Source organism: Anomaloglossus baeobatrachus, chromosome 5, assembly GCF_048569485.1.
Source record: "Anomaloglossus baeobatrachus isolate aAnoBae1 chromosome 5, aAnoBae1.hap1, whole genome shotgun sequence".
NCBI classification, from domain to species: Eukaryota; Metazoa; Chordata; class Amphibia; order Anura; family Aromobatidae; genus Anomaloglossus; species Anomaloglossus baeobatrachus.
In genome coordinates this window covers 408,708,491-408,734,233 of record NC_134357.1, presented here as the reverse complement: position 1 = coordinate 408,734,233, position 25,743 = coordinate 408,708,491, and the positions used below count along the sequence as shown (strand labels likewise).

Here is a 25,743-nt window from a genome sequence, read left to right as displayed (position 1 = left end):
GCGCGTGTGTCACTGACAATTAGTGCCGGCAGGGAACAGAGGAAAGACTCCTGCGTTCCGCTGCCTGCACTGACTGTGCGGACCTGCACAAGATCTCCCCCTGCTCGGCACGCTGCAGCCCGGCTCCACTGCACCGGCTGAAGACGGGCGGGCCGGTCACAGAGAGCAGGCGGGCCGGATGTGGCCCGCGGGCCGCCCCTTGCCCAGGTCTGAATTAGAGGATAGATATATAACAATGTACAATTCATTTTTCTTTCCACAGATCGATAAGCACATCTCCTCCTCAAAAAATTTATATTTCAGGGGCGTGTCTGGGACTCCATGGAGCAGGACGTGTAGAGGCTGAGCTCCTCCACCCGGGATACCAAAAAGCCCTTTGCATAAGCCTTACATAAGCAGGAATGGGGAAGAAGAGACCCCCAAAAACTACTAAAGACCCTGTGACTCCAGCACTGCTCACCCTGGACTCCTACCTTACAAAGGAGCCGCCAGGGGAGCGGGAACAAGAGAAGGCGCAGGCAGCAGGAGCGCCACAAAACACTTACCCCTGGACGGCCGCGATGGAGGACTGTACAGGAGGGACGGAGCGGGGATTACCCACCCGCGCCGTAGACGGAGGAGGAGGAAGAGATCGGGAGCCGGTGGATCCCGGCGGGAACGGGCCTTCCCTCATGGGCTAGATGGCGGCGGAGGTGGCGGAGGCGGCGTGCAGCAACTTACCAGCACAGCTGCACGAGCCGGAGCATCGCCAGTCAAGTGACGCTGCGTGTCTCCAGAATGCCAGGCCAGGTGAGAAGTATGTGTTCCCCCCTGACGCGAGCACCGGTGATTCAGAGGAGATGGAGGTGATCATGCCGCCCCTCCCCCCCATAGAAGTGTTGGAGCGTGGCGGTGGCTGGAGCCCGGCCGCCCACACAGATAGCACGCAAGGGGGGATGGAGCAGGCAGAGTGGGCATATGAGGATATGGAGCTGAGGAGTGATGGCCCTGAGGAAACAAGAGAGGAGGAAAGGAGCGACGGGGAGACTGGGGGAGAACTTAGAGCATGATAGGTCAGACCTTCAGCCTGCTGGAACCCCCCAGCTCCCAGGGGATAAAGTAAATATAACAGCAAATGACATGCTCTCCCCATCGGGACCTCCAACATTACTAAGTGAGGCCCTTACACCCAGGCCTCAAAGAGCCCATAAACCACTCAGGGACATAGGGCTCCGGAACCCGGGCCCCGCGGCTCGATGGAGGGGAGACCCTGAGCCACCTCCTGGCCCACCTACTCTGGAAAGCAACAAAAAAAGGGCCCCAGACAGTATGAAGGCCAGATCAATGACCACACAACCGGGGTGCCCTCCACCAGAGTGGTGGGAATTTATCAAACAAGCCCCCACCAAGACAGACTTCCAAACACTCATCTCAGAAGTCAAGGACGCCTGCAAATCTGAAATAGCAGCAGTCCGACAAGATATTCTTTCCATCTCCAAACGAATAAATCAACTGGAGAATGAACATGGTAAAGCTAGAACAACCATCCGCCACCTCCAATCCCAAACCTCCTCTCAAGCTGACGTCATAAGAGAGTTACAGCGCCATGTTGAAGATCTGGATAACAGAGGCAGGCGACATAACATATGGGTCAGGGGCATGCCTGAGGTCCAATCAAAGGAAGACGTCACCACAATCTTGCAAACCATATTTAATTTGCTCCTCCAGCGGCCCCCACACAACCCAATACCCATGGACAGAGCGCATAGAGCTCTCCGCCCCAAAAATCTAAAGGGGAACCCAAGAGACATTATATGTCACATCATTGACTTTCAACTTAAAGAAGAAATAATGCTCAAAGCCCGACCGCCAAAACAAGTGATGTACCAGGGCACCAAGATCCAGCTTTTTCAAGACCTATCGTGGATAACATTACAACAACGGAGGGCTCTCCGCCCTCTACTGTCATCCTTGCAGGCCCATAAGGTTCTTTATAGATGGGGGTTCCCGTTTAGCCTTACTGCACGGCGCGGAGAGGCGTCGGCCACCCTCCGGGCCCCTGCAGACCTGGAGCCTTTTTGTCGGGTTTTTGATCTTCCTGTTCCAGACTTACCAGACTGGACTCTGCCTCAACAGATGCCGCTGCTTCCTCCGACGTGGCAACCAACTACTTCACCCCGCAAACGGCGGCCTAGGAGTTCAAGAGGAAAGGGCCCTACTTGACAGTGCCCTCCTACACATTTATGGCTACTTATAGTCTTCAATTGGGGTTGATGGGCCCATTTTTATAGTTTTTTCTGTGACCTTTTGCCTTACTTTTGGGGGGAGGAATGTCTCCCCATTCCGGAATCCTGGGGGAGGGCGAGGGCCCGAGGGTCTGTTCTGTGGAGTTTCACCACTCACCCACTAGCAGAGTTTGACTAGTATAGTCGCACGTTGGTTTACAGTGCAGGTTGTACTTAGTGTGTCAGTTTTTATTTAGAGTGAATACAAGTCGGCTCTGATACTGGGATAGTGGACGAGTGGTGTCGTTTACCATACACCTATCTCATAACTGAAAAGTTTCTATTTTTTCTGTCGAACATAGTTATGTTTTTTTCTGTTTTTCTATGTCTATCTTCTACCTACAGATATGCGCCTCGCCAAATGCAGAGGGGTTCATGGAGTACAGTTCTTACACACACCAAGTGGAGGTACCGGGCATTAGCCTTTACATTAGAGTATGCTGAGATTTTGGAATGGCTAGGTTAATGAGCCTTAATGTTGAGGGGCTGAATTCTGATGTAAAGAGGAGGCTGGTCCTCCAAGAGATGCGAAAATCAAAGGCGGAGGTGGTGTTTCTGCAGGAGACGCACTTCACAGAGAAAAGTTCCTTTAACTTTGCCCGCAATTGGTTTCCCCAATCCTTCTCAGCCACAACCACAAAGAAGAAGGCAGGGGTGGCAATACTGATCTCTCGCACCTGCCCACTCCAAGTGAGTAAGTAGGAAGCAGATCCCTCAGGTTGTTTTTTGATCGTCCAAGGTACTCTAAATGGAATACCACTAATTTTGTGTAACCTGTATGCGCCAAACTCTAACCAGCTTAGATTTATTTCTTCAACGTTGTCACGCCTCCCGAGGGACCGTGGGACCATCCACATCATAGGAGGAGATTTTAATACGGTATTCTCAGACAAGGCTGATAGAATGCTTGCACCTTCACATCCGGCAGGCTCACATAGATCACCACATCTATCCACTGGGTTCCGCAAATTGATCCGCAAACATCAATTATTTGATCTTTGGAGAATCGATAACCCGACGGCGAGACAATACACCTTCTTCTCACATCCCCATAAATCGCATAGCCGAATTGATTACTTTTTGGGCAATATCCTTACACTTAGAACACTCCAACATGCACAAATTGGCAGTATCACTTGGTCGGACCACGCCCCTGTGTTGATATCTCTTAATCTGACAACCCCTCTCCTGAAACGCACCCACTGGAGACTGAACGAATCCTTACTCACCAACACCACCTCTCGAGAATCTCTTCGTAAAGTCATACAGAACTACTTTACAGAGAATTCTCAGTCCGTCCCATCTTTCCCATTAATATGGGAGGCCCACAAAGCAGTAGTTAGAGGGGAATGCATATCCCTGTCTTCTAAACTCAAAAAAGATTCACAACAGCATTACCGTCAGTGCGAAAGGGACCTCCGTACAGCAGAGAATCAGCTTCAAACTCACCCCACTAAAACTCGCCTGAAAAAAGTGATAGACTTGAGAACTAAACTAAAAAAGATCTCACATGGAAACATAGAAAGACTCCTGCGTTACTCCCGCCAGAAATACTATGAATACGGTAATAAGCCCCATACGATGCTAGCTAGAAAGCTTAGAGACCAAGCGATAACTAGTGCCCCATGCGCAATAAAAGATACTGCAGGCACCCCTCACTATGACCCCACGAAAATAGCTCAACATTTCCACACATACTATACGTCATTGTATTCTATCCCCCCGCGGTTACCAATGACGCATCCGAATAGAACAAAAATATTAAATGACTATTTGACACTGACTGTCACCTCCCAAAATTGTCTCAGGAGGCATTGGAGGACCTTAATCGAAAGGTGGAGCCAGAGGAAATTCGTCAAATCATTAACGACTTACCAGGCCACAAAGCCCCGGGTCCTGACGGGTTTACCTATCTATATTATAAGACCTTTGAGGGGGAGCTGTCCACCTATCTAACACACCTTTTCAACCTTTTCATGGAGGGTGACGCCATTCCAAACACATTTCTACACTCATATATAACTGTTATTCCTAAAGCAGGAAAAGATCCTTTGGAGTGTGCGAGTTACCGTCCTATTAGCCTTCTGAACTCGGATCTTAAGATATTCACTAAACTACTGGCTGACCGCCTAAACAATTGGCTCCCACATCTGATCCATAAGGATCAGGTAGGTTTTGTCCGTTATCGCCAGGCAGGAGACAACACTCAAAGGATTTTAAATTTGGTGGACGTGGTAAATAGGGGGGGAATTGAAGCACTTCTTGTGGGGCTAGATGCGGAAAAGGCTTTCGACAGGCTGGACTGGTCCTTCATGTTCTCTGTTTTGGACCATTTCGGCCTGTCGGGGCCATTTGTTTCGGCGCTCAGGGGATTGTATTCTTCTCCTGCGGCAACAATCCGCCTCCCCAATGCACATTCGGGGCCCCTCCCTATCAGAAACGGAACCAGGCAGGGATGCCCGTTGTCCCCCCTGCTTTACGTTCTTAGCATTGAGCCACTGGCGGCGCATATCAGACATAACCCAGATATTATGGGGATCAAAGTGCGGGAGAAATCCTTCAAAATAGCCTTATTTGCGGATGACGTCCTGCTGTCTCTGACCAACCCTGTGATCTCCCTACCAAATCTCCACAAGGTAATAGCCCAATATGCTAGGCTCTCGGGATATAAACTTAACTCGGACAAAACTGAGGCCTTACCTCCCAACATCCCGGAGGCTAAATTACAGTCCCTTAAACAAAAGTTTAAGTACTCTTGGCGCACGGACTCTCTGCGATATCTCGGAGTCAAGATAACTTCTAATTACAAGACAATATATCAGGCAAATTTCCCACCCTTGATACGAGAAGTTGAAAATAGTCTAAAGAAATGGTCTTCCCTGCAGATCTCTTTTCTGGGTAAAATTGCCACAATTAAAATGTCAATCATTCCTAAATTCCTGTACTTGTTTGAAACTCTCCCAGTACGAGTACCCCTAGGAGTGCTAAAAAAGGTTCAATCATCGCTCTTGCGTTTTATTTGGCACTCGGGAAGACATCGAATTATAGATTCTGTCCTATGTGCACCACGCACTAAGTGAGGCTTGTCTTGCCCGAATATTACACTTTATTACTACGCTTCACACTTACGTTTCCTGGCCTCCTGGACGACCTTACCAGCTTTCAATAAATGGACAGAAATAGAGAAGCTTTGGATGGCTCCTTTTCATCCAAGCTCTCTAATCTGGGGTCGACCTGTCGAAACCCCCTCTAGAGATCTCCTGGGCCCAATGGCATTCACAAGAGACTTATGGCGACAGTGTAGGATGAAGTTCCAGTTGGCATCACAATCTTCCCTGTTGACCCCCTTCCTGTTCACCCCACATCTAACTTCAGGCATGAACCCAGAAGTGGTCGGGCGGTGGGCAGAGGCAGGTCTCTATTGCTTTCGGGATATAGTTAATCCAACCACATTAAAGCTCAAGCCATTTTCGGATTTGCGACACCAATATAAGCTACCTTTCCATCTATATTTCTCGTATCAACAGATATCACACTTCTATGCGGATGTTATGCGACAGAGGGAGGTAGGCCGCCCCTCGGCATTTGAGACTCTCTGCTCAGGCCGGTCCTCGACTAGGGGACTAATCTCACCCATTTATGCAATACTGGTGGCGGGGAATTCCTCGGACACAGTGAAACATACATATATGAGGAGATGGGAGGGCTGAGTGGGGAGACCGCTGTCGGAGGCACTCTGGTCGGTCATTTGGGCGAGGACATTCAGGTCCTCAATTAGTACTCTCTATAAGGAAAACCAAGTTAAAGTCCTTATGACATGGTACCATACCCCGGAGTTATTGCATAAGTTTAACCGTGCTTGCCCAGATGTCTGTTGGAGATGTGGGCTCAGTGGGGCATCCTTATATCATATATTTTGGACATGCCCAGCCATAGAAGGTTTCTGGGGGGAGGTGGAAACCCTGATAGGCAGATTGGTTGGTAAAAATATAAGCAGGGATCCGGTGGTCTACCTGTTGAATGCCCTCCCATCGTTTCTAAGTAAGCCAGAGATAAAATTGCTGCTTCATATCCTCACAGCTGCCAAGTGCTTGGTTTCATTGTTCTGGAAAAGAGTGGCGCCTCCGTCTGTCTCAGATCTGTATGCTCGGATAACAGATGTTAGAAATATGGAAAGATTAATGGCCCAGCTTCATAACACAATGGATGGGTTTATAACAACTTGGTCTTTGTGGGACACTTTTGCGGACTCATACCAGATATAGGATAGTGAAGGTCTCTAGTGTATTGGATGTTTTTGCACTATATATTAACGGTATCTGAGAATTTGCTATCGAGACCTCCAGGTTGGGCCCTGACCTGTATCTTCTCTTACTCTTATATGTGATAGGAAACTGTTTACTTTCCATTTTCCTTCTGATATGCCCTTTTTGCATTGTATTTGACTGCATGCCTGAGAATTATTTCTGATACTTGTGTATTTGTCTTAATTTTTGGTTGTAAAATATGTTGAAAAATCTTTTCAAAATAAAAAGTTGAAGAAAAAAAAAATAGATATTTCAGAGGGACAAAGAAAAGAAAAAATCCAAATATTACAAATATTTAAGGGTTTGTGTACAATTCATACTGATATTTATATTTTTTATCTTTAGCCCTCCAAACCCCTACTAAGCTCACTGCCAAGCAGTGGTATAGGAGCTGACTATAGAGACAAAAAGATATTTCGTCTCTATGTCCGGTTCCAACCCCTACCCAGTTTAGAGACCATATAGATGACCACAGATATGCAGATATTACCCTGGTAACCCCTTTTGATGTTTTTCATGACCGCTGTTCAACATCCATGTCACATCCTTGGCCGGTCAAAATAGCAGAGGAAAAAACAGGGATAACTTTAAAAAATAGGCGCATCCTGGAATACCCACAGGTTATTCCCAACAGAACCAACACCCAACATGTAGTGTAAACTCATCCACTGAACTGTTGATTTAGATACCGTGCACCCTATAGAATGCCACAAGGTCACTCTCTACAGAACAGAGACTTAATATCGGCCCAAAACCATCATCTGAACTGTTAGAAAAAAGATTTTTTCAGCAAAGCAAACAAACACATATATGCCAAAGATAATGCAGAATTAAAAAGTCCAATAACCAAAATTTGTTCCTTAATAGAATTCTTGATAGATGAAATATTCATCACATATCCACTGGAGATTATTTTATAAATATCCTTCTTCACAGAGGTAGTTGATTTCAGAAACGTGATATGTCGCAGGTTCCTTTTGGTAATGGTTAGACAGTCTGTGCTTGATAGCTCCACACTCTTAGGATACAATTTACACCTTACACCTCGACGCGTTTCCCCCCTTGTATGATAAAACCAAAGGGTTCATCAGGAGGTTTTATTGATCCATGACTTTAATATCAATATTTAATATGGATCTAAAAGAGGGGGAGAGAAATATATACAATTTCTCAGTATAAATGAAATACACTTCTTAACATATACATAAGAAGACTACACCATCAGGGTCTTAATCCATATAAGGCTACAAAATAGTCCCATCAGATATCGTAATTGCCCCATTCCATACATATAGTCACTTCACCGATACAAGACTACTCCTTATATATAAAAAGGAGTGCACAGATATACATATATATATACATACCACCAGCCCCAAAAGAGACCATATAAACTAAATCAGTCAGCTGATAACAAATACACAATAGATATAACCAATGTCACTTACCCCAAAAACACCTGAGATAAAGCATGGTATGCCGGATAGGACCACTACATCAATAGTTTAGGGGTCCAAATAACATAGGACAGTATGAACTGGCAAAACGCCATGATAATACCCGTCACAAAAAATCCCGGAATAAGGACACCAGCACGCCAACCAGCCGCCATTCGGCAGCCTTTTAAATGAGTGCGGGAGCCATTCCATTTCCGGTCCAAGCCGCCCCCCACCATCCGTCATTACCGCGCAAGCGCGCGATCGCGTCACTCGCACCGTCTCATAGACAGATCCAATGCCACTCCCACATGCTCCATCAAGGTCACCGCGCATGCGCAGAACTGCGTCAAACACGCAGCCGCCCGTATTCTCAAAGCGGCAAAACATAGGTTCCCACAGCGCAGCACCGCGCATGCGCCCAAGGCATTAGATACACATAGATCAAAGTCAGTATAAGGCAAGATTCAGAATAGACCGAGGGGCCATGTAAGGGGGTTTTATTTAATAGCTGACTGAAAATTAAGTTATAAACATAGGGGCTAGATATATACAACTAGATCCACTGGCACTCAAATATATTTTAAAAGGCCTATATGCATATATATTTAAATTAGCTATTAAAGGGGCCAGTTTACTACTCCCAAGAATTGGGGATATTCCTACCCTAACAAACGTTAGTAATACCCCTCCTATTATAAGTTATTGACCTTTAGCTTACTATTGCTTCTGATGAAAACCAAAACCCAATAGCGGGGGTTTATCTTATGGGAAGTTACCATTCAATCTAACCTCCTCTAGTCTTTCCAGAATCACCGGACCATACACTAAAAACAGTAAGAAGAAGGAAATATCCTCCCCTAAGCGGAACCCTCTCAAATCATCCCTAGATACATCACCACCCAATATACGTCAATCCAAAAAACACCCATATGTAAGATTTTCATTAAGACCCATTGGTTGTACAGACCCCAGACGAAAAATCCATTCCGTTTCTTTCCTAAGGATCTTGTTATCCCAATTCCCTCCTCTTTCATTTTGTGTGATTACTTCTAAGACCTCAAATTTAAGTACGCCTGAATCACCTCCATGATTTTCCCAAATATGACGAGATATGGGGGTATCCCGTTTGTGCCGAATATCCCCCAAATGATCCCCTATACGCCTTCGAAATTCACGTTGCGTTTTCCCAACGTAGTTCTTTGGGCATGTGCATGTTGCCACATATACTACCCCTTTTGTCAGGCAATTTGCAAAGTCCCTTAGAAAGTACTTAATTCCTGTAACTACACTGACCGAAAATTTAGAGACATTAAAGCCAAGCACAAAAGTGGTATCTGCCACACCTAAAGGTACCACAAACCCGACGGTTCAACCAAGTCCCTTCCGGCACTGGTCTCTTATAGTGGCTGTGAACTAATCGATCAGCTAGTGACCTACCTCTCCTGAAAGTTATCTTGGGATCCTCCGAGATATTTTCACCTATAAATTCATCCGCCTTCAAAATGCCCCAATATCTCCTCAAAATACCAAAAATTCGTTCCGCCTGCACATTATAGGTCCCAATGACCCTGATTTCATCCGGGTCAGTTCTCTTTATATTTGGGACTAGCAGGGAACTTCTCTGTTTATGAAGGGCATGTTGAAAAGCTCCATTGAGGGCCGTCTCAGGATACCCTCTATCTCTAAACCTTTCCCTCAAATTGGGAGCCTCCAATCTGAATGAGTTGATCTCAGAGCAGTTGCGCCTTGCTCTAAGATATTGTCCCTTCGGAATACCCTTCCGAAGGGGCAAGGGATGATGATTCTCCCACCGCAATAAACTATTGGTTGATGTCGGTTTCCTAAAAATGGTTGTATGAATAGAGCCTTTCTCATCTAATGAAATAAAAAGATCAAGGAACGATATTTTTTGCTGGTCTATCTCGTATGTGAACCTTAGATTAAAACTATTCACAGCTAGTTCCTCCACCATTTGCACAAACTCATCCCTAGTCCCAGAAGTCTTAGAAGTAATCACACAAAATGAAAGAGGAGGGAATTGGGATAACAAGATCCTTAGGAAAGAAACGGAATGGATTTTTCGTCTGGGGTCTGTACAACCAATGGGTCTTAATGAAAATCTTACATATGGGTGTTTTTTGGATTGACGTATATTGGGTGGTGATGTATCTAGGGATGATTTGAGAGGGTTCCCCTTAGGGGAGGATATTTCCTTCTTCTTACTGTTTTTAGTGTATGGTCTGGTGATTCTGGAAAGACTAGAGGAGGTTAGATTGAATGGTAACTTCCCATAAGATAAACCCCCACTATTGGGTTTTGGTTTTCATCAGAAGCAATAGTAAGCTAAAGGTCAATAACTTATAATAGGAGGGGTATTACTAACGTTTGTTAGGGTAGGAATATCCCCAATTCTTGGGAGTAGTAAACTGGCCCCTTTAATAGCTAATTTAAATATATATGCATATAAGCCTTTTAAATTATATTTGAGTGCCAGTGGATCTAGTTGTATATATCTAGCCCCTATGTTTATATCTTAATTTTCAGTCAGCTATTTAATAAAACCCCCTTACATGGCCCCTCGGTCTATTCTGAATCTTGCCTTATACTGACTTTGATCTATGTGTATCTAATGCCTTGGGCGCATGCGCGGTGCTGTGCTGTGGGAACCTACGTTTTGCCGCTTTGAGAATACGGGCGGCTGCGTGTTTGACGCAGTTCTGCGCATGCGCGGTGACCTTGATGGAGCATGTGGGAGTGGCATTGGATCTGTCTATGAGACGGTGCGAGTGACGCGATCGCGCGCTTGCGCGGTAATGACGGATGGTGGGGGGCGGCTTGGACCGGAAATGGAATGGCTCCCGCACTCATTTAAAAGGCTGCCGAATGGCGGCTGGTTGGCGTGCTGGTGTCCTTATTCCGGGATTTTTTGTGATGGGTATTATCATGGCGTTTTGCCAGTTCATACTGTCCTATGTTATTTGGACCCCTAAACTATTGATGTAGTAGTCCTATCCGGCATACCATGCTTTATCTGAGGTGTTTTTGGGGTAAGTGACATTGGTTATATCTATTGTGTATTTGTAATCAGCTGACTGATTTAGTTTATATGGTCTCTTTTGGGGCTGGTGGTATGTATATGTATATATATATATATATATATATATATATATATATATATATATATATATATATATATATATATATATATATATATATATATATATATATAATATATATATATGTATATATATGTATATCTGTGCACTCCTTTTTATTTATAAGGAGTAGTCTTGTATCGGTGAAGTGACTATATGTATGGAATGGGGCAATTACGATATCTGATGGAACTATTTTGTAGCCTTATATGGATTAAGACACCAATGAAAAAACCAGAGTATATAGCGAAAAAAAATTTTTTAAAAACAGAATTATTTTATTGAAAATATTTTTTAAAAACCATTTATAATAGGAATATAAGAGAAAGGGGGGATTAATGCCACAAAACAATCCCTCCAAAAACCACATAAACTCACATATGTGTATATCACAGTAAACCACAAATATTCACCAAAAATTGTAATTTCTCAATATATATAGTATGCTAAAAGCAAGAGAAAAAAACCCCTAGGAGAAAGTTTTTTGCACATCCACAATGGAAAATATTTTTGTGCAATTCCAAGGAAGGGAATATAAAGACTAAACAGTGGTTGTAAACCTCAAGTGATAGATGGTGATTGCACTTTCCCATAGAAAATATATATATCAACAAGCAGATAAGGAGATGAAAATTGCCAATATGGCTTTTTCAGACAAAAGCATTTGTATTAAGATGAAATTCATAGATTCACTTGCCCATATAGGAAAAGATAAGAATGCCTTAAAAGGAGGTATACACAAGAGGGCAGTGAAATCTCAATTCAATTCAACAATGTATATTGCTAATGTCTTAGAAGAAATATATAAATGCTTGTTAAAGAATAAGGGGAAAAATGCCAGTCACAAAAATAGGAGGAAAACAATATACCGGATACACATGCAGTCAAAGAGGGTATTGTTACCAGACTGCCAAATACCAACGGAGAGTGGACGGAAGGATGATTACCCTGACGGCCGTTTCGCCTAGGGCTTCACGAAGAAGCCCTAGGCGAAACGGCCGTCAGGGTAATCATCCTTCCGTCCACTCTCCGTTGGTATTTGGCAGTCTGGTAACAATACCCTCTTTGACTGCATGTGTATCCGGTATATTGTTTTCCTCCTATTTTTGTGACTGGCATTTTTCCCCTTATTCTTTAACAAGCATTTATATATTTCTTCTAAGACATTAGCAATATACATTGTTGAATTGAATTGAGATTTCACTGCCCTCTTGTGTATACCTCCTTTTAAGGCATTCTTATCTTTTCCTATATGGGCAAGTGAATCTATGAATTTCATCTTAATACAAATGCTTTTGTCTGAAAAAGCCATATTGGCAATTTTCATCTCCTTATCTGCTTGTTGATATATATATTTTCTATGGGAAAGTGCAATCACCATCTATCACTTGAGGTTTACAACCACTGTTTAGTCTTTATATTCCCTTCCTTGGAATTGCACAAAAATATTTTCCATTGTGGATGTGCAAAAAACTTTCTCCTAGGGGTTTTTTTCTCTTGCTTTTAGCATACTATATATATTGAGAAATTACAATTTTTGGTGAATATTTGTGGTTTACTGTGATATACACATATGTGAGTTTATGTGGTTTTTGGAGGGATTGTTTTGTGGCATTAATCCCCCCTTTCTCTTATATTCCTATTATAAATGGTTTTTAAAAAATATTTTCAATAAAATAATTCTGTTTTTAAAAAAAAATTTTTCGCTATATACTCTGGTTTTTTCATTGGTATATTTCAATTCTAGAGTTAGCATTGCTGTGATTGGGCCAATAATTCGGTATTCTTATATGGATTAAGACCCTGATGGTGTAGTCATCTTATGTATATGTTAAGAAGTGTATTTCATTTATACTGAGAGATTGTATATATTTCTCTCCCCCTCTTTTAGATCCATATTGAATATTGATATTAAACTCATGGATCAATAAAACCTCCTGATGAACCCTTTGGTTTTATCATACAAGGGGGGAAACGCATCGAGGTGTAAGGTGTAAATTGTATCCTAAGAGTGTGGAGCTATCAAGCACAGTGTGTCTAACCATTACCAAAAGGAACCTGCGACATCACGTTTCTGAAATCAACTACCTCTGTGAAGAAGGATATTTATAAAATAATCTCCAGTGGATATGTGATGAATATTTCATCTATCAAGAATTCTATTAAGGAACAAATTTTGGTTATTGGACTTTTTAATTCTGCATTATCTATGGCATATACCGTATTTTTCGGACTATAAGACGCACCTGACCATAAGACGCACCCTGGTTTTAGAGGAGGAAAATAGGAAAATAAAATTTTAACCAAAAAATATGGTCATGGCACACTGTTATGGGGCGAGGATCTGCTGCTGACACTGTTATGGGGGTAATGTCCCCAAATTCTCTACTAAGGTACCCCATTCTGATAAGGATCCTCCTGCCTTGTATATGATCCTGCTCATATACCCCCCATCCTGCTAATAATATACCCCCCATCCATCCTGCTAATAATATACCTTCCATCAATCCTGCTCATGATATACCCCCATCCATCCTGCTCATGATATACCCCCATCCATCCTGCTCATGATATGCCCCCATCCATCCTGCTCATGATATGCCCCCATCCATCCTGCTCATGATATGCCCCCATCCATCCTGCTCATGAAATGCCCCCATCCATCCTGCTCATGAAATGCCCCCATCCATCCTGCTCATGAAATGCCCCCATCCATCCTGCTCATGAAATGCCCCCATCCATCCTGCTCATGAAATGCCCCCATCCATCCTGCTCATGAAATGCCCCCATCCATCCTGCTCATGAAATGCCCCCATCCATCCTGCTCATGATATGCCCCCATCCATCCTGCTCATGAAATGCCCCCATCCATCCTGCTCATGAAATACCCCCATCCATCCTGCTCATGAAATGCCCCCATCCATCCTGCTCATGAAATGCCCCCATCCATCCTGCTCATGAAATGCCCCCATCCATCCTGCTCATGAAATGCCCCCATCCATCCTGCTCATGAAATGCCCCCATCCATCCTGCTCATGATATGCCCCCATCCATCCTGCTCATGAAATACCCCCATCCATCCTGCTCATGAAATGCCCCCATCCATCCTGCTCATGAAATGCCCCCATCCATCCTGCTCATGAAATGCCCCCATCCTGGTAAATGGCGTGTATCCTGTGGCACAGGAAAAAATAAATAAACGTTTATACTTACCCTTCCTCACTCCCTGAAGCACCGATCTCTGTCTCAGCTGCAGCGCCGCTGTGTGGAGCCGTCACCGGTGTCTGCAGCATCGCGTCTTCCTGTCTGTGCCGGCGGTAAGCTGATCGATTCTGGTGGATACTAGCGGCGCGCACAGCGATGACGTTATCGCGGTGCGCGCCGCTAGTGTCCAGATCAGCTGACCGCCGGCACAGACAGGAAGACGCGATGCTGCAGGGGGGCGGCTCCACACACGGTGACGGGTGAGTACACTGATTCACTGCACCCCGCGCTGATAATGATGCACGGGGGGCAGTGAATACAGCCGCACATGATCACTCCAGGCTGTAGTTGCCAGGGGTGATCACGCCGGCTGCTAATTATGCACACCCCCCCCTTCCCGCCCATCACCCCACCCACCTATCAGCGCCGGTTTCGCTGAGAGATGATGGGCGGGAGGATGGGCGTGCATATGTAATGAGCGGGCCCACGTGGTCACGGCAGGCTGCTGCAGGCTGCTACAGCCTGCTGGTGCCACCGATGACCCGCTCCACCGCGGCACCCTCATTCCCCGCACCCGCAACCTTATAGTCAGACCATAAGACGCACCCCCCACTTTCCCCCAACATTTGGGGGGAAAAAAGTGCGTCTTATGGTCCGAAAAATACGGTATGTGTTTGTTTGCTTTGCTGAAAAAATCTTTTTTCTAACAGTTCAGATGATGGTTTCGGGCCGATATTATGTCTCTGTTCTGTAGAGAGTGACCTTGTGGCATTCTATAGGGTGCACGGTATCTAAATCAACAGTTCAGTGGATGAGTTTACACTACATGTTGGGTGTTGGTTCTGTTGGGAATAACCTGTGGGTATTCCAGGATGCGCCTATTTTTTAAAGTTATCCCTGTTTTTTCCTCTGCTATTTTGACCGGCCAAGGGTGTGACATGGATGTTGAACAGCGGTCATGAAAAACATCAAAAGGGGTTACCATGGTAATATCTGCATATCTGTGGTCATCTATATGGTCTCTAAACTGGGTAGGGGTTGGAACTGGACATAGAGACGAAATATCTTTTTGTCTCTATAGTCAGCTCCTATACCACTGCTTGGCAGTGAGCTTAGTAGGGGTTTGGAGGGCTAAAGATAAAAAATATAAATATCAGTATGAATTGTACACAAACCCTTAAATATTTGTAATACTTGGATTTTTTCTTTTCTTTGTCCCTCTGAAATATCTATTTTTTGAGGAGGAGATGTGCTTATCGATCTGTGGAAAGAAAAATGAATTGTACATTGTTATATATCTACCCTCTAATTGGTTGAACCCAGTGGAGACATTGTATGTATTTATGTCTGTGAGTCTTTTTTTAGCTTTGGTATAATAAAGGATAATTTTTTTAAAAAATTTGGGGTCTATAATATACTTTTTGAGATATAAAAAAAGTGCTATAAATAAGAATGCTTTCAAAAATAGAAGTGTTAATAGTTTATTTTTTATTAACTTCTCCATTTATTTGGTTGACTGGAAATCTTAGGGGCTATAAAAGTTTTGGCTTACTAAACAACTGCTCTAGTCAGAGGACTATAAAAATAGTGAGCTGGGCTACCATAGATTTTACTCATACCTTGATTAGAGTCTATGGTGCCTCCAGAGGCCGATGTTGGAATGAATATGATACAGATTTGACCGTAGTAATCAAAAACTGTTCAACACAACATCCCTGTAACGTAGAATTACCCTTCGTTTATATCAGCAAAAATAGTTTTCCAGACAAAACAAGCATTATCCTTTATATTCAGTGCTGGAATCGAAATGGTAGACATAGGCAATACTCACGGACGGTATAATTAACATACTGCAATATAAGGGCTTTTTTCCTATAATCTATTTGAAGAACTTGATTTAATTTAATAGAATGGAATTATATATTGGCACACAGAACACCAATAAACCAATTTTGGCACATATTATTCTTATATTGTTAATGTGACTTTGTAAGAAGATTTCTGCAGTGTAACTTGATGACAGCATACTGCTAAAACAGAGACTTCAACCCTGCATCTGGTATTTCACAGTCTTTTTTTGTTTACCTGCAATGTTAGCTTAGGCATGTTATCTTTATCATTGGTGGGTCTCAGCAGCCTGTGAGTTGTAGTCCAACTCTGCCCCCCTGTGTGATTAGCAGCTTCTCTCTATGGAAATGTACACTGAAATCCTAGTGTGGGCGGTGGCAGCTCCCAGAGCTCTGCTATATACAAAATCTATAATCTTTCACTGTGTCAGAACAGCTGCAGCCACTAATCTAAGTGACACATCATTGAACTCAGGGCCTCTTTGCCAACATCATACTGCTCTCAGATGAGGTAGCAAAAACCTGCTGACAGCTTCCCTTTAATGGTGTGTATGAAACTGGAAAATATGGCTCATATCTTCCAGAAACATCACCTCCCTTATCTTCTGCTGTTTCTTGTACTGCAGCTGAGAACAACTTAGGACAAACTTGACTCTGTTTCTAGAAGAAAGCAGTCGTGTTTTTTGCATCTTGTCAAGAGGCGAGAAACGTGACTCCAGGGCCGCCACATGTTAGACGATCATTAGAGAGGATTGATTTGCCGATTATACAAGATAAACCAATGACATAATAACTACATGTAAAGACCTATAGTGACAAGATATAGCAGGATATAGCACAAAATCTTCTCCTTCATGTTTCTTTGCCAGATGTGCGCCCATCGGTATTCTGTGGTCCTGCCATCTGAAGACCAACCCAAGATGATAGGCAAGTGCTACATACGAGGAAACAACTTAGAATTCAATGATAATGATGACTGGCAGGCCTACCATTATGAGATGTGCGACTCCGGCGGTGACCACCTCAAAACCGGCATGTGCCAAATGGGAATGAGTGGAGGCATCACTGAAAACATGGTGTACTTTGGAGCTCCAGGTGCCTATAACTGGCAAGGTAGGATGCCAATTAATATGATGATATGTGTTTAGAATTAAATTATAATTTTTTGTGTACAAAAAACACTGTCCTGAAAAAGTGTTTTTGTTTCTTATTTTGTATTTCAGGTACAGACTATGCTGTACAGAGAGATAATTGGGATTTAACGGATTCTTCTTATCCAGACACAGATACCTTTAACATCTACTTGGGTAAATACGCCATCATTGTCCATTCTAGAGATATCATTTTTGATATTTGTCCAAACTTTACCACTTGATGAAAAGTACATTGTACATACAGTAAGATAACAAAATATTCAAATTGTCTCTACAGGACTGGAGACAAACTCTAGCGCAGCGCCACCTATTGGAAGTAGCGATCCTAAAAGTTAAATGTGGATTTTTAACAACCCTTTACATATAACTTAGGATATATATGCCAGATCAGAATCCCAATTTGCAGACACAGAGTTTCGGGGTGCTTGCCCCTCGTCAGTGCAAAGTATGGGGTGTCTGATCTGGCTCATGAGAAAGCTATGTAAGATAACAAGAGAGTGTAGTTGGAACATCGACTAAAGAGAAGGTGGAATAGGTTGAGCTTTAAAGTGAATCAGTCAGCAGGTTTTTGCTATGTAATCTGAGCTAAATGTAGAGTCTGAGAGCCTGATTTCAGTAATGCCACATATGAGGTTGTGTGGTGCGGTTTCAATTAAATCAGTGTTTTATCAGCAGGAGTTTATCACTACATGACTAGGTTTCTCCTGCCTGCTAGCCAACTCTTATCTGTATCCCTGCTCCCACCACTGATTAGCAGCTTTCTGTCAATGTACAATGTACACGGAAGTTTGGGCAGCGGTTATACAGAGTTCTATATTCACTTTGTAACTATTTTTAGGTAGTTGGAGAAGATTTTTGTCATTAGATCCCACCAATTTTGATACAAAACATCTATAACATCCTATCGATGGTGACTATCGCCCACTGTCTCCTGTCTGGAAACACAATTATAAAACATGTTGGATTTCAACCTATATTATAATAGTCATCAACTCATCTAGAAAAGACATGCCCATTTGTCCAAGCCATACCATGAATGTTTATAGGGTTATTAGGGGAGTGGTGACCTTTAGACGTTTTTATGGCTAGTTGTCACAACAGAATTCTATGTACACATTTGCGTTGGGGCTGTTTGCCAGGGCTTCCTTCAATTATGATAATAAACGCTGTACAGAATGCAGAAACGAACTGGCTCTGTAATACACGTATAATCCACTACCATCATGTTCTACACCTGGACCTCTTGTGGGTAAGGTACGTACATTAAAATAAAAGAATGCAAGGTATGGAGGTGTGTTTGAAGCTCTCTTTTGAATACTGAGGAGCAGGGCCAGCATTAGGGGTGGTGAACAAACTGGACAATTGTCCTAGGGTTCCAATCCCCAAAAGGACCCACGACGTCTACAAGCCAGAAGACTGGCATTATCAGTGCACTTTGCAAAGTTAGAAGTGTAGAAGAACCATTGGTGACATCATGGTCATGTGACCAAAGGTCCTTCACCCTGCAGAGTATGGATGAACTAAAGAGGAGGAGGGAGCCTGGTATGTGCTCTACTGTGTGTGTATTTAATAAAGCAGTGTGCGTGTAACATCGATGTGTGAGTGTGGCACGCCGTGTGTGTATGCATGTAACATGGAGTGTGTGGGGGTAAAATGAAGTATGTGTCTGTAGCATGGAGTGTGTCTGTGTATGCATCATATAGTGTTTGTAGTATGAAGTGTGTGTATGTATCATACAGTGTCTGTGGCACGGAGTGTGTGTGTGTGTGTATGTATCATACTGCGTCTGTAGCATGGAGTGTGTATCATGCAGTGTCTGTAGCATGCGGTGTGTCTGTGTGTATGTATCATACAGTGTTAGTAGCATGGAGCGTGTGTTTGTATCATACAGTGTCTGTAGCATGGAGTGTGTGTATCATACAGTGTCTGTAGCATGTGGTGTGTCTGTGTGTGTATGTATCACATAGTGTTAGTAGCATGGAGCATGTGTTTGTATCATACAGTGTCTGTAGCATGGAGTGTGGCTGTGTATGCATCATACAGTGTCTGTAGCATGTAGTGTGTCTGTGTGTGTGTATGTATCATACAGTGTCTGTAGCATGTGGTGTGTCTGTGTGTGTATGTATCATACAGTGTTAGTAGCATGGAGCATGTGTTTGTATCATACAGTGTTAGTAGCATGGAGCGTGTGTTTGTATCATACAGTGTTAGTAGCATGGAGCGTGTGTTTGTATCACACAGTGTCTGTAGCATGGAGTGTTTTTATGTATGATACGGAGTGTGTAGCATTGAGTGTGTATTACTGTATATCTCTGTGTGTGTTTATGTGTGTCTAATATGGACTGTGTCTGTATGTGTATGCATCACACAGTGTCTGTAGCATGGAGTCTGTCTTTGTGTGTTTGTATCATACGGTGTGTGTAGCATGGAGTGTGTATTACTGTATATTTCTGTGTGTGTTTGTGTGTAATATGGACTGTGTGTGTATCATACAGTATCTGTAGCATGGAGTGTGTCTGTGTGTGTGTGCATCATAAATTGTTTCTAACATGAAGTGTGTGTGTATGCATGGAGTGTGTATTACTGTATATTTCTGTGTGTATTTATGGAGTGTGTGTGTATGTATCATATGTTGTCTGTAGCATGGAGTGTGCATTACTGTATATTTCTGTGTGTATTTATGGAGTGTGTGTGTATGTATCATATGTTGTCTGTAGCATGGAGTGTGCATTACTGTATATTTCTGTGTGTATTTATGGAGTGTGTGTAACATACAGTTTGTGTGTAGCATCCAAATGCATCCAAATCTGCAGTTCATCAGCACTGCAGATGAACGTTCATAAGTATAAATATGACAGAAATTGTCCAACGAACAATCAAATCGGTCATTCGTTTGGTGAATGGATCATTTAAGCTTGCACAAAAACCATCGTTCTAGGCAGCACATTGCCTGGTGTAAATAGCAGATGTGCTGCTGAGGACATTATACTGGATGAGTATAGAGTGACCTATTAGTGGTCATTTTGCCCCCATACTTCATCAGCCTGGAGGCTGGTAAACAAGTGCTGGGCGACATGTATGTAGTCGATCTGAACTGAAAATGCTCTGAAATGGGATTGTGTAAATGCAGCACTTCGTCTGTTGGTAACCAGTATGGCCACTATTACTGTCACGGGTGTGTCACTTGGGACAGTCATGTGGTTTCTGGCCAGAGAAGGTCACAGCATCTGGCTGCGCAGAATGCTCCCTGACTTTCCATTGTTTCTGCTGTCAGCATTCATTGGTATAGGAAGCTTTCCTGCTGGATTAATAATGTCTCTCACTTTTGGACCCAGCAGCAGCTCGACTTCCACCCAGCTGCTGATCATCAGTATTCTCTTGGTGTTTAAATACCCCTTCCTTCCTTTGCACTGGTGCTGGTGATATTTTCAGTTGTTTCAAGCCCTTGGCGGAAGCAGGTGGTTTGTACTCCTCTGTGTTATCGTTGCTGAAAGTTATGCTGAACTTCCACCTGAGTCATCTGTGGATAAGTAGTTCATGCCTTTCCTCCTGTGTCTATAGTTGGTTAGTGGGGTTGACGAAGAGCTCATCCCATCTGTTCCCTACTTAGGGATACCTTGGGTCAGGTATCCGGCTCGGTGCATAGGTGAGGAATTTATTTAGGGTGGTGAGGGACCCTAGGGACCAGCAGTAGGCTTGGTCAGGGGTCACCATCTTCCCCTTCCCTAGGTACAGGGTTTCCCTTCCCTTTCACCGTGCGCTTGCCACTTCCCCCGTACCTAGCATGAGAATTACTGAGGCGGTCTGGACCCCACATTGTCCATAAAGGGTAGATGGACAGGACTTTTCTGTACATATTCATTAGACCCTTGACCCATACACCCTCCGCATTGCCCCAGTATCCGGAGACTGCACTTGTGGTTTAAGTTTATATCATTTTGATAGAAGGATCGCACTAAGCTGTAAGGAATGCCAGAGATTTAGTCAGGACTTGTTATATATGGAGCTTGTCATCGTGAGTCATTAGGTTTGTACTGAACTGTTTGTTTTTTCACTCTCTTTTTCTAGGTGTGTTTTCTTAAAGGGGCACTATAGTGTAGTCATCCCCACTCTATGGAAGGTTTCCGCTTATGCCTCCACTCTCGCCTCCTTTGGATGTGTCCTGCATCCTTTATCCATTGCTTTTTTGGAAATTCTAGATCATGTTCTGTATTTCTTCTATGGATGCAAGACCCATCCAAATGACGCCAGGTTCTTAAAGAGACACACACCCACGTAACCTGTAAATAGAAACATTTTCGCGCAGTTTAGTGACGTGTGTGAGCACTTACTTTCATCCAGCTGAAGGAATATTATATTTTTCAACAAATAAAAGTTAATTATTAGTCGTGTAATATTCTAACCGGCACAGATTTCCATTCTTTGCATGTAAACAATAGTGTTCCCTTTTAGTTACTGCCAGCAGAGATCTTGCAAGCTGTGAAAGGATACCCAAAGTATATTAGAAAACTACACAACTTATCTTCATAGAATAAGAATGCAGTGCTCACATCACATCAATAGCGCTGCAGCCAATCAGTGAACTCAACGGCTCTGAGAGGCTTGTGCTGACAATCTGAGCAGTCGCTGAGCTCACTGATTGGCTGCAGCGCTAACGACGTGATGTCAGTACCGCAGACAATAACAGACACTATGAGCAGCGGCGGGAACTGCTCCCTGGTCCTGGGGAGAATGAGTAAAACAGACTTTCTTCTTTGCCGTCGGGGAACAGGGGTTTTCCAAAACTGGAAAAACCCCTTTAACTTAACGGATGAAAATGTCAACACATCGTGATCTTATCAGCTAAAGAGTTATTCCCATCTCCAAGATCCTAGCCCAATATGTAGTAGGGGTAGTAATAATAATAGCAAATACCTCCAATTAGAAATGTAGTATAGTTCTCCTGATAAGCTATGTCACAACTTCATGTGCAGGGCATTACAGTACATTACATTACATTACAAGGCGTTGCAGTAGTTTAGGTATCCATGGTTACTAACATGAGCAACTAACATCACTATATATACAGTGCCTACAAGTAGTATTCAACCCCCTGCAGATTTAGCAGGTTTGATAAGATGCAAATAAGTTAGAGCCTGCAAACTTCAAACAAGAGCAGGATTTATTAACAGATGCATAAATCTTACAAACCAACAAGTTATGTTGCTCAGTTAAATTTTAATAAATTTTCAACATAAAAGTGTGGGTCAATTATTATTCAAAAACCTATATAGCAATTAAAAACAGCATAACAGCAACCTCTACTCAAAATATTATGTTTTGCAAAGTGTGCACAGTACCAACATTCCAACCTGTACTTTGAAAAATGAGATTTTTAGCAAAAAATTGCAATTTTTCGAGCTACCTCGCCAACGTCACGGCAAATCTCTTGAGGCAGTCCTACACTAAAATATTTTTATTTAAAGTGTGCCAAACGGCCTCACATATGCACAATAGGACTGCACAGCACGTACCTGGTGCTTTTCAGTCTCGTCTCCATGACTCATTCATGGTTGTGGGCGGGATAGGCCCAGGCACATGCTGCTTGGAATATATAGCCTGTGGACAAGGCTAGATGGCAATGTGTGAACAGCCACCAATCGCCAAAAATCAAGACAGATGGAAAAATAACAATGAAGTGCACTGCAATATGGGGACCAACCAAAAACCTATATAGCAATTAAAAACAGCATAACAGCAACCTCTACTCAAAATATTATGTTTTGCAAAGTGTGCACAGTACCAACATTCCAACCTGTACTTTGAAAAATGAGATTTTTAGCAAAAAATTGCAATTTTTCGAGCTACCTCGCCAACGTCACGGCAAATCTGTGCTGTGCAGTCCTATTGTGCATATGTGAGGCCGTTTGGCACACTTTAAATAAAAATATTTTAGTGTAGGACTGCCTCAAGAGATTTGCCGTGACGTTGGCGAGGTAGCTCGAAAAATTGCAATTTTTTGCTAAAAATCTCATTTTTCAAAGTACAGGTTGGAATGTTGGTACTGTGCACACTTTGCAAAACATAATATTTTGAGTAGAGGTTGCAATTATTATTCAACCCTCAGGTTTAATATTTTGTGGAATAACCCTTGTTTGCAATTACAGCTAATAATCGTCTTTTATAAGACCTGATCAGGCCGGCACAGGTCTCTGGAGTTATCTTGGCCCACTCCTCCATGCAGATCTTCTCCAAGTTATCTAGGTTCTTTGGGTATCTCATGTGGACTTTAATCTTGAGCTCCTTCCACAAGTTTTCAATTGGGTTAAGGTCAGGAGACTGACTAGGCCACTGCAACACCTTGATTTTTTCCCTCTTGAACCAGGCCTTGGTTTTCTTGGCTGTGTGCTTTGGGTCGTTGTCTTGTTGGAAGATGAAATGACGACCCATCTTAATATCCTCGATGGAGGATCGGAGGTTCTTGGCCAAAATCTCCAGGTAGGCCGTGCTATCCATCTTCCCATGGATGCGGACCAGGTGGCCAGGCCCCTTGGCTGAGAAACAGCCCCACAGCATGATGCTGCCACCACCATGCTTGACTGTAGGGATGGTATTCTTGGGGTCGTATGCAGTGCCATCCAGTTTCCAAACATGTGTGTGGTTGGCACCAAAGATCTCGATCTTGGTCTCATCAGACCAGAGAACCTTGAACCAGTCTGTCTCAGAGTCCTCCAAGTGATCATGAGCAAACTGTAGACGAGCCTTGACATGACGCTTTGAAAGTAAAGGTACCTTACAGGCTCGTCTGGAACGGAGACCATTGCGGTGGAGTACGTTACTTATGGTATTGACTGAAACCAATGTCCCCACTGCCATGAGATCTTCCCGGAGCTCCTTCCTTGTTGTCCTTGGGTTAGCCTTGACTCTTCGGACAAGCCTGGCCTCGGCACGGGTGGAAACTTTCAAAGGCTGTCCAGGCCGTGGAAGGCTAACAGTAGTTCCATAAGCCTTCCACTTCCGGATGATGCTCCCAACAGTGGAGACAGGTAGGCCTAACTCCTTGGAAAGGGTTTTGTACCCCTTGCCAGCCTTGTGACCCTCCACGATCTTGTCTCTGATGGCCTTGGAATGCACCTTTGTCTTTCCCATGTTGACCAAGTATGAGTGCTGTTCACAAGTTTGGGGAGGGTCTTAATTAGTCAGAAAAGGCTGGAAAAAGAGATAATTAATCCAAACATGTGAAGCTCATTGTTCTTTGTGCCTGAAATACTTCTTAATACTTTAGGGGAACCAAACAGAATTCTTGTGGTTTGAGGGGTTGAATAATAAATGACCCTCTGAATAAACTTTTCACAATTTAAAAAAAAAAATAAAAAAAGAAATAACATTCTTTTTTGCTGCAGTGCATTTCACACTTCCAGGCTGATCTACAGTCCAAATGTCACAATGCCAAGTTAATTCCCAATGTGTAAACCTGCTAAATCTGCAGGGGGTTGAATACTACTTGTAGGCACTGTATGAGGTCGGAACCATGGATACCTAAGTCCTGCAAATGTGGTAAGCAAAATAGCTTATCAGGAGAACTATACTACAGTACTAATTGCAGGGATTTGTGAATATTATTATTATTATTACACCTGCTACATATTAGGATAGGGCCTGGTAGATAGGAATAACCCTTTAAATTAAGAATTTTCCCATGTATTGTTTTTTGGGGTGCATGTTATATGATAGTTGGGGACAGAACCACATCATTTAAAGGGGTTCTCTGATTAATCCTGTTTACTAATACTTTGTGCTTTTTCCTGTCCCCGGTATGTTGGTCAGCAGACGCCATGGCCGTCTGAGCGCATTTACCTTGTTCCCATAAGTCAGCTTTTTATGTTTTATCCAATTATAAAAAAAGCTGATGTGCGCGGGCGCCCTGAGATCCCGATAATGATGCTTTTATCCCCAGGGACAGTAATGGCTCCATATTCCACATTGTGGGTAAAACTCAGATAAAAGAAAGAATAAACCGGGAAAACATTAGACCACGTATATCCTAATAAGCTGCCCTATTAGTGGTGAACCCACATACCTCACTGGCAGATTTACAAGCACAAAGGGAATCATAAACTTCCAGACAGACAGACAGACGGGAAGAGAAGATAAGAAAGTAGGTTTTAATTTACTGTTTTATTATAATACAAGAATGCTTTGTGTGATGACAGTCACATGACCTGGAAAAGCAGAAGAAGATCGTTGCCATATCCTCCTCACTTTGAGGATAAATTTGGTGAAAGATCTTAAGCAGCCACATACAGGCAAATATGTTTGTGACCACGTGGTTGGGGGGTCACAAAAAATGGCATTGTGGTCCACATGAGGAACTCAGGCCGAAGGTTGTGCCCT

General features: G+C 43.2%; 1 protein-coding gene across 2 annotated transcripts in view; it reads left to right on the top strand.

The window, feature by feature from the left end:
- Positions 1–25,743, top strand: part of ITGA3 (integrin subunit alpha 3) — a 126,066-nt gene that overhangs the window by 50,684 nt on the left and 49,639 nt on the right. For both annotated transcript variants that reach the window (XM_075350216.1, XM_075350217.1), the window contains exons 4-5: positions 17,086–17,329; positions 17,440–17,523. In XM_075350216.1, coding sequence (XP_075206331.1) covers positions 17,086–17,329; positions 17,440–17,523 — 328 coding nt within the window. The remainder of the gene's footprint in view (positions 1–17,085; positions 17,330–17,439; positions 17,524–25,743) is intronic.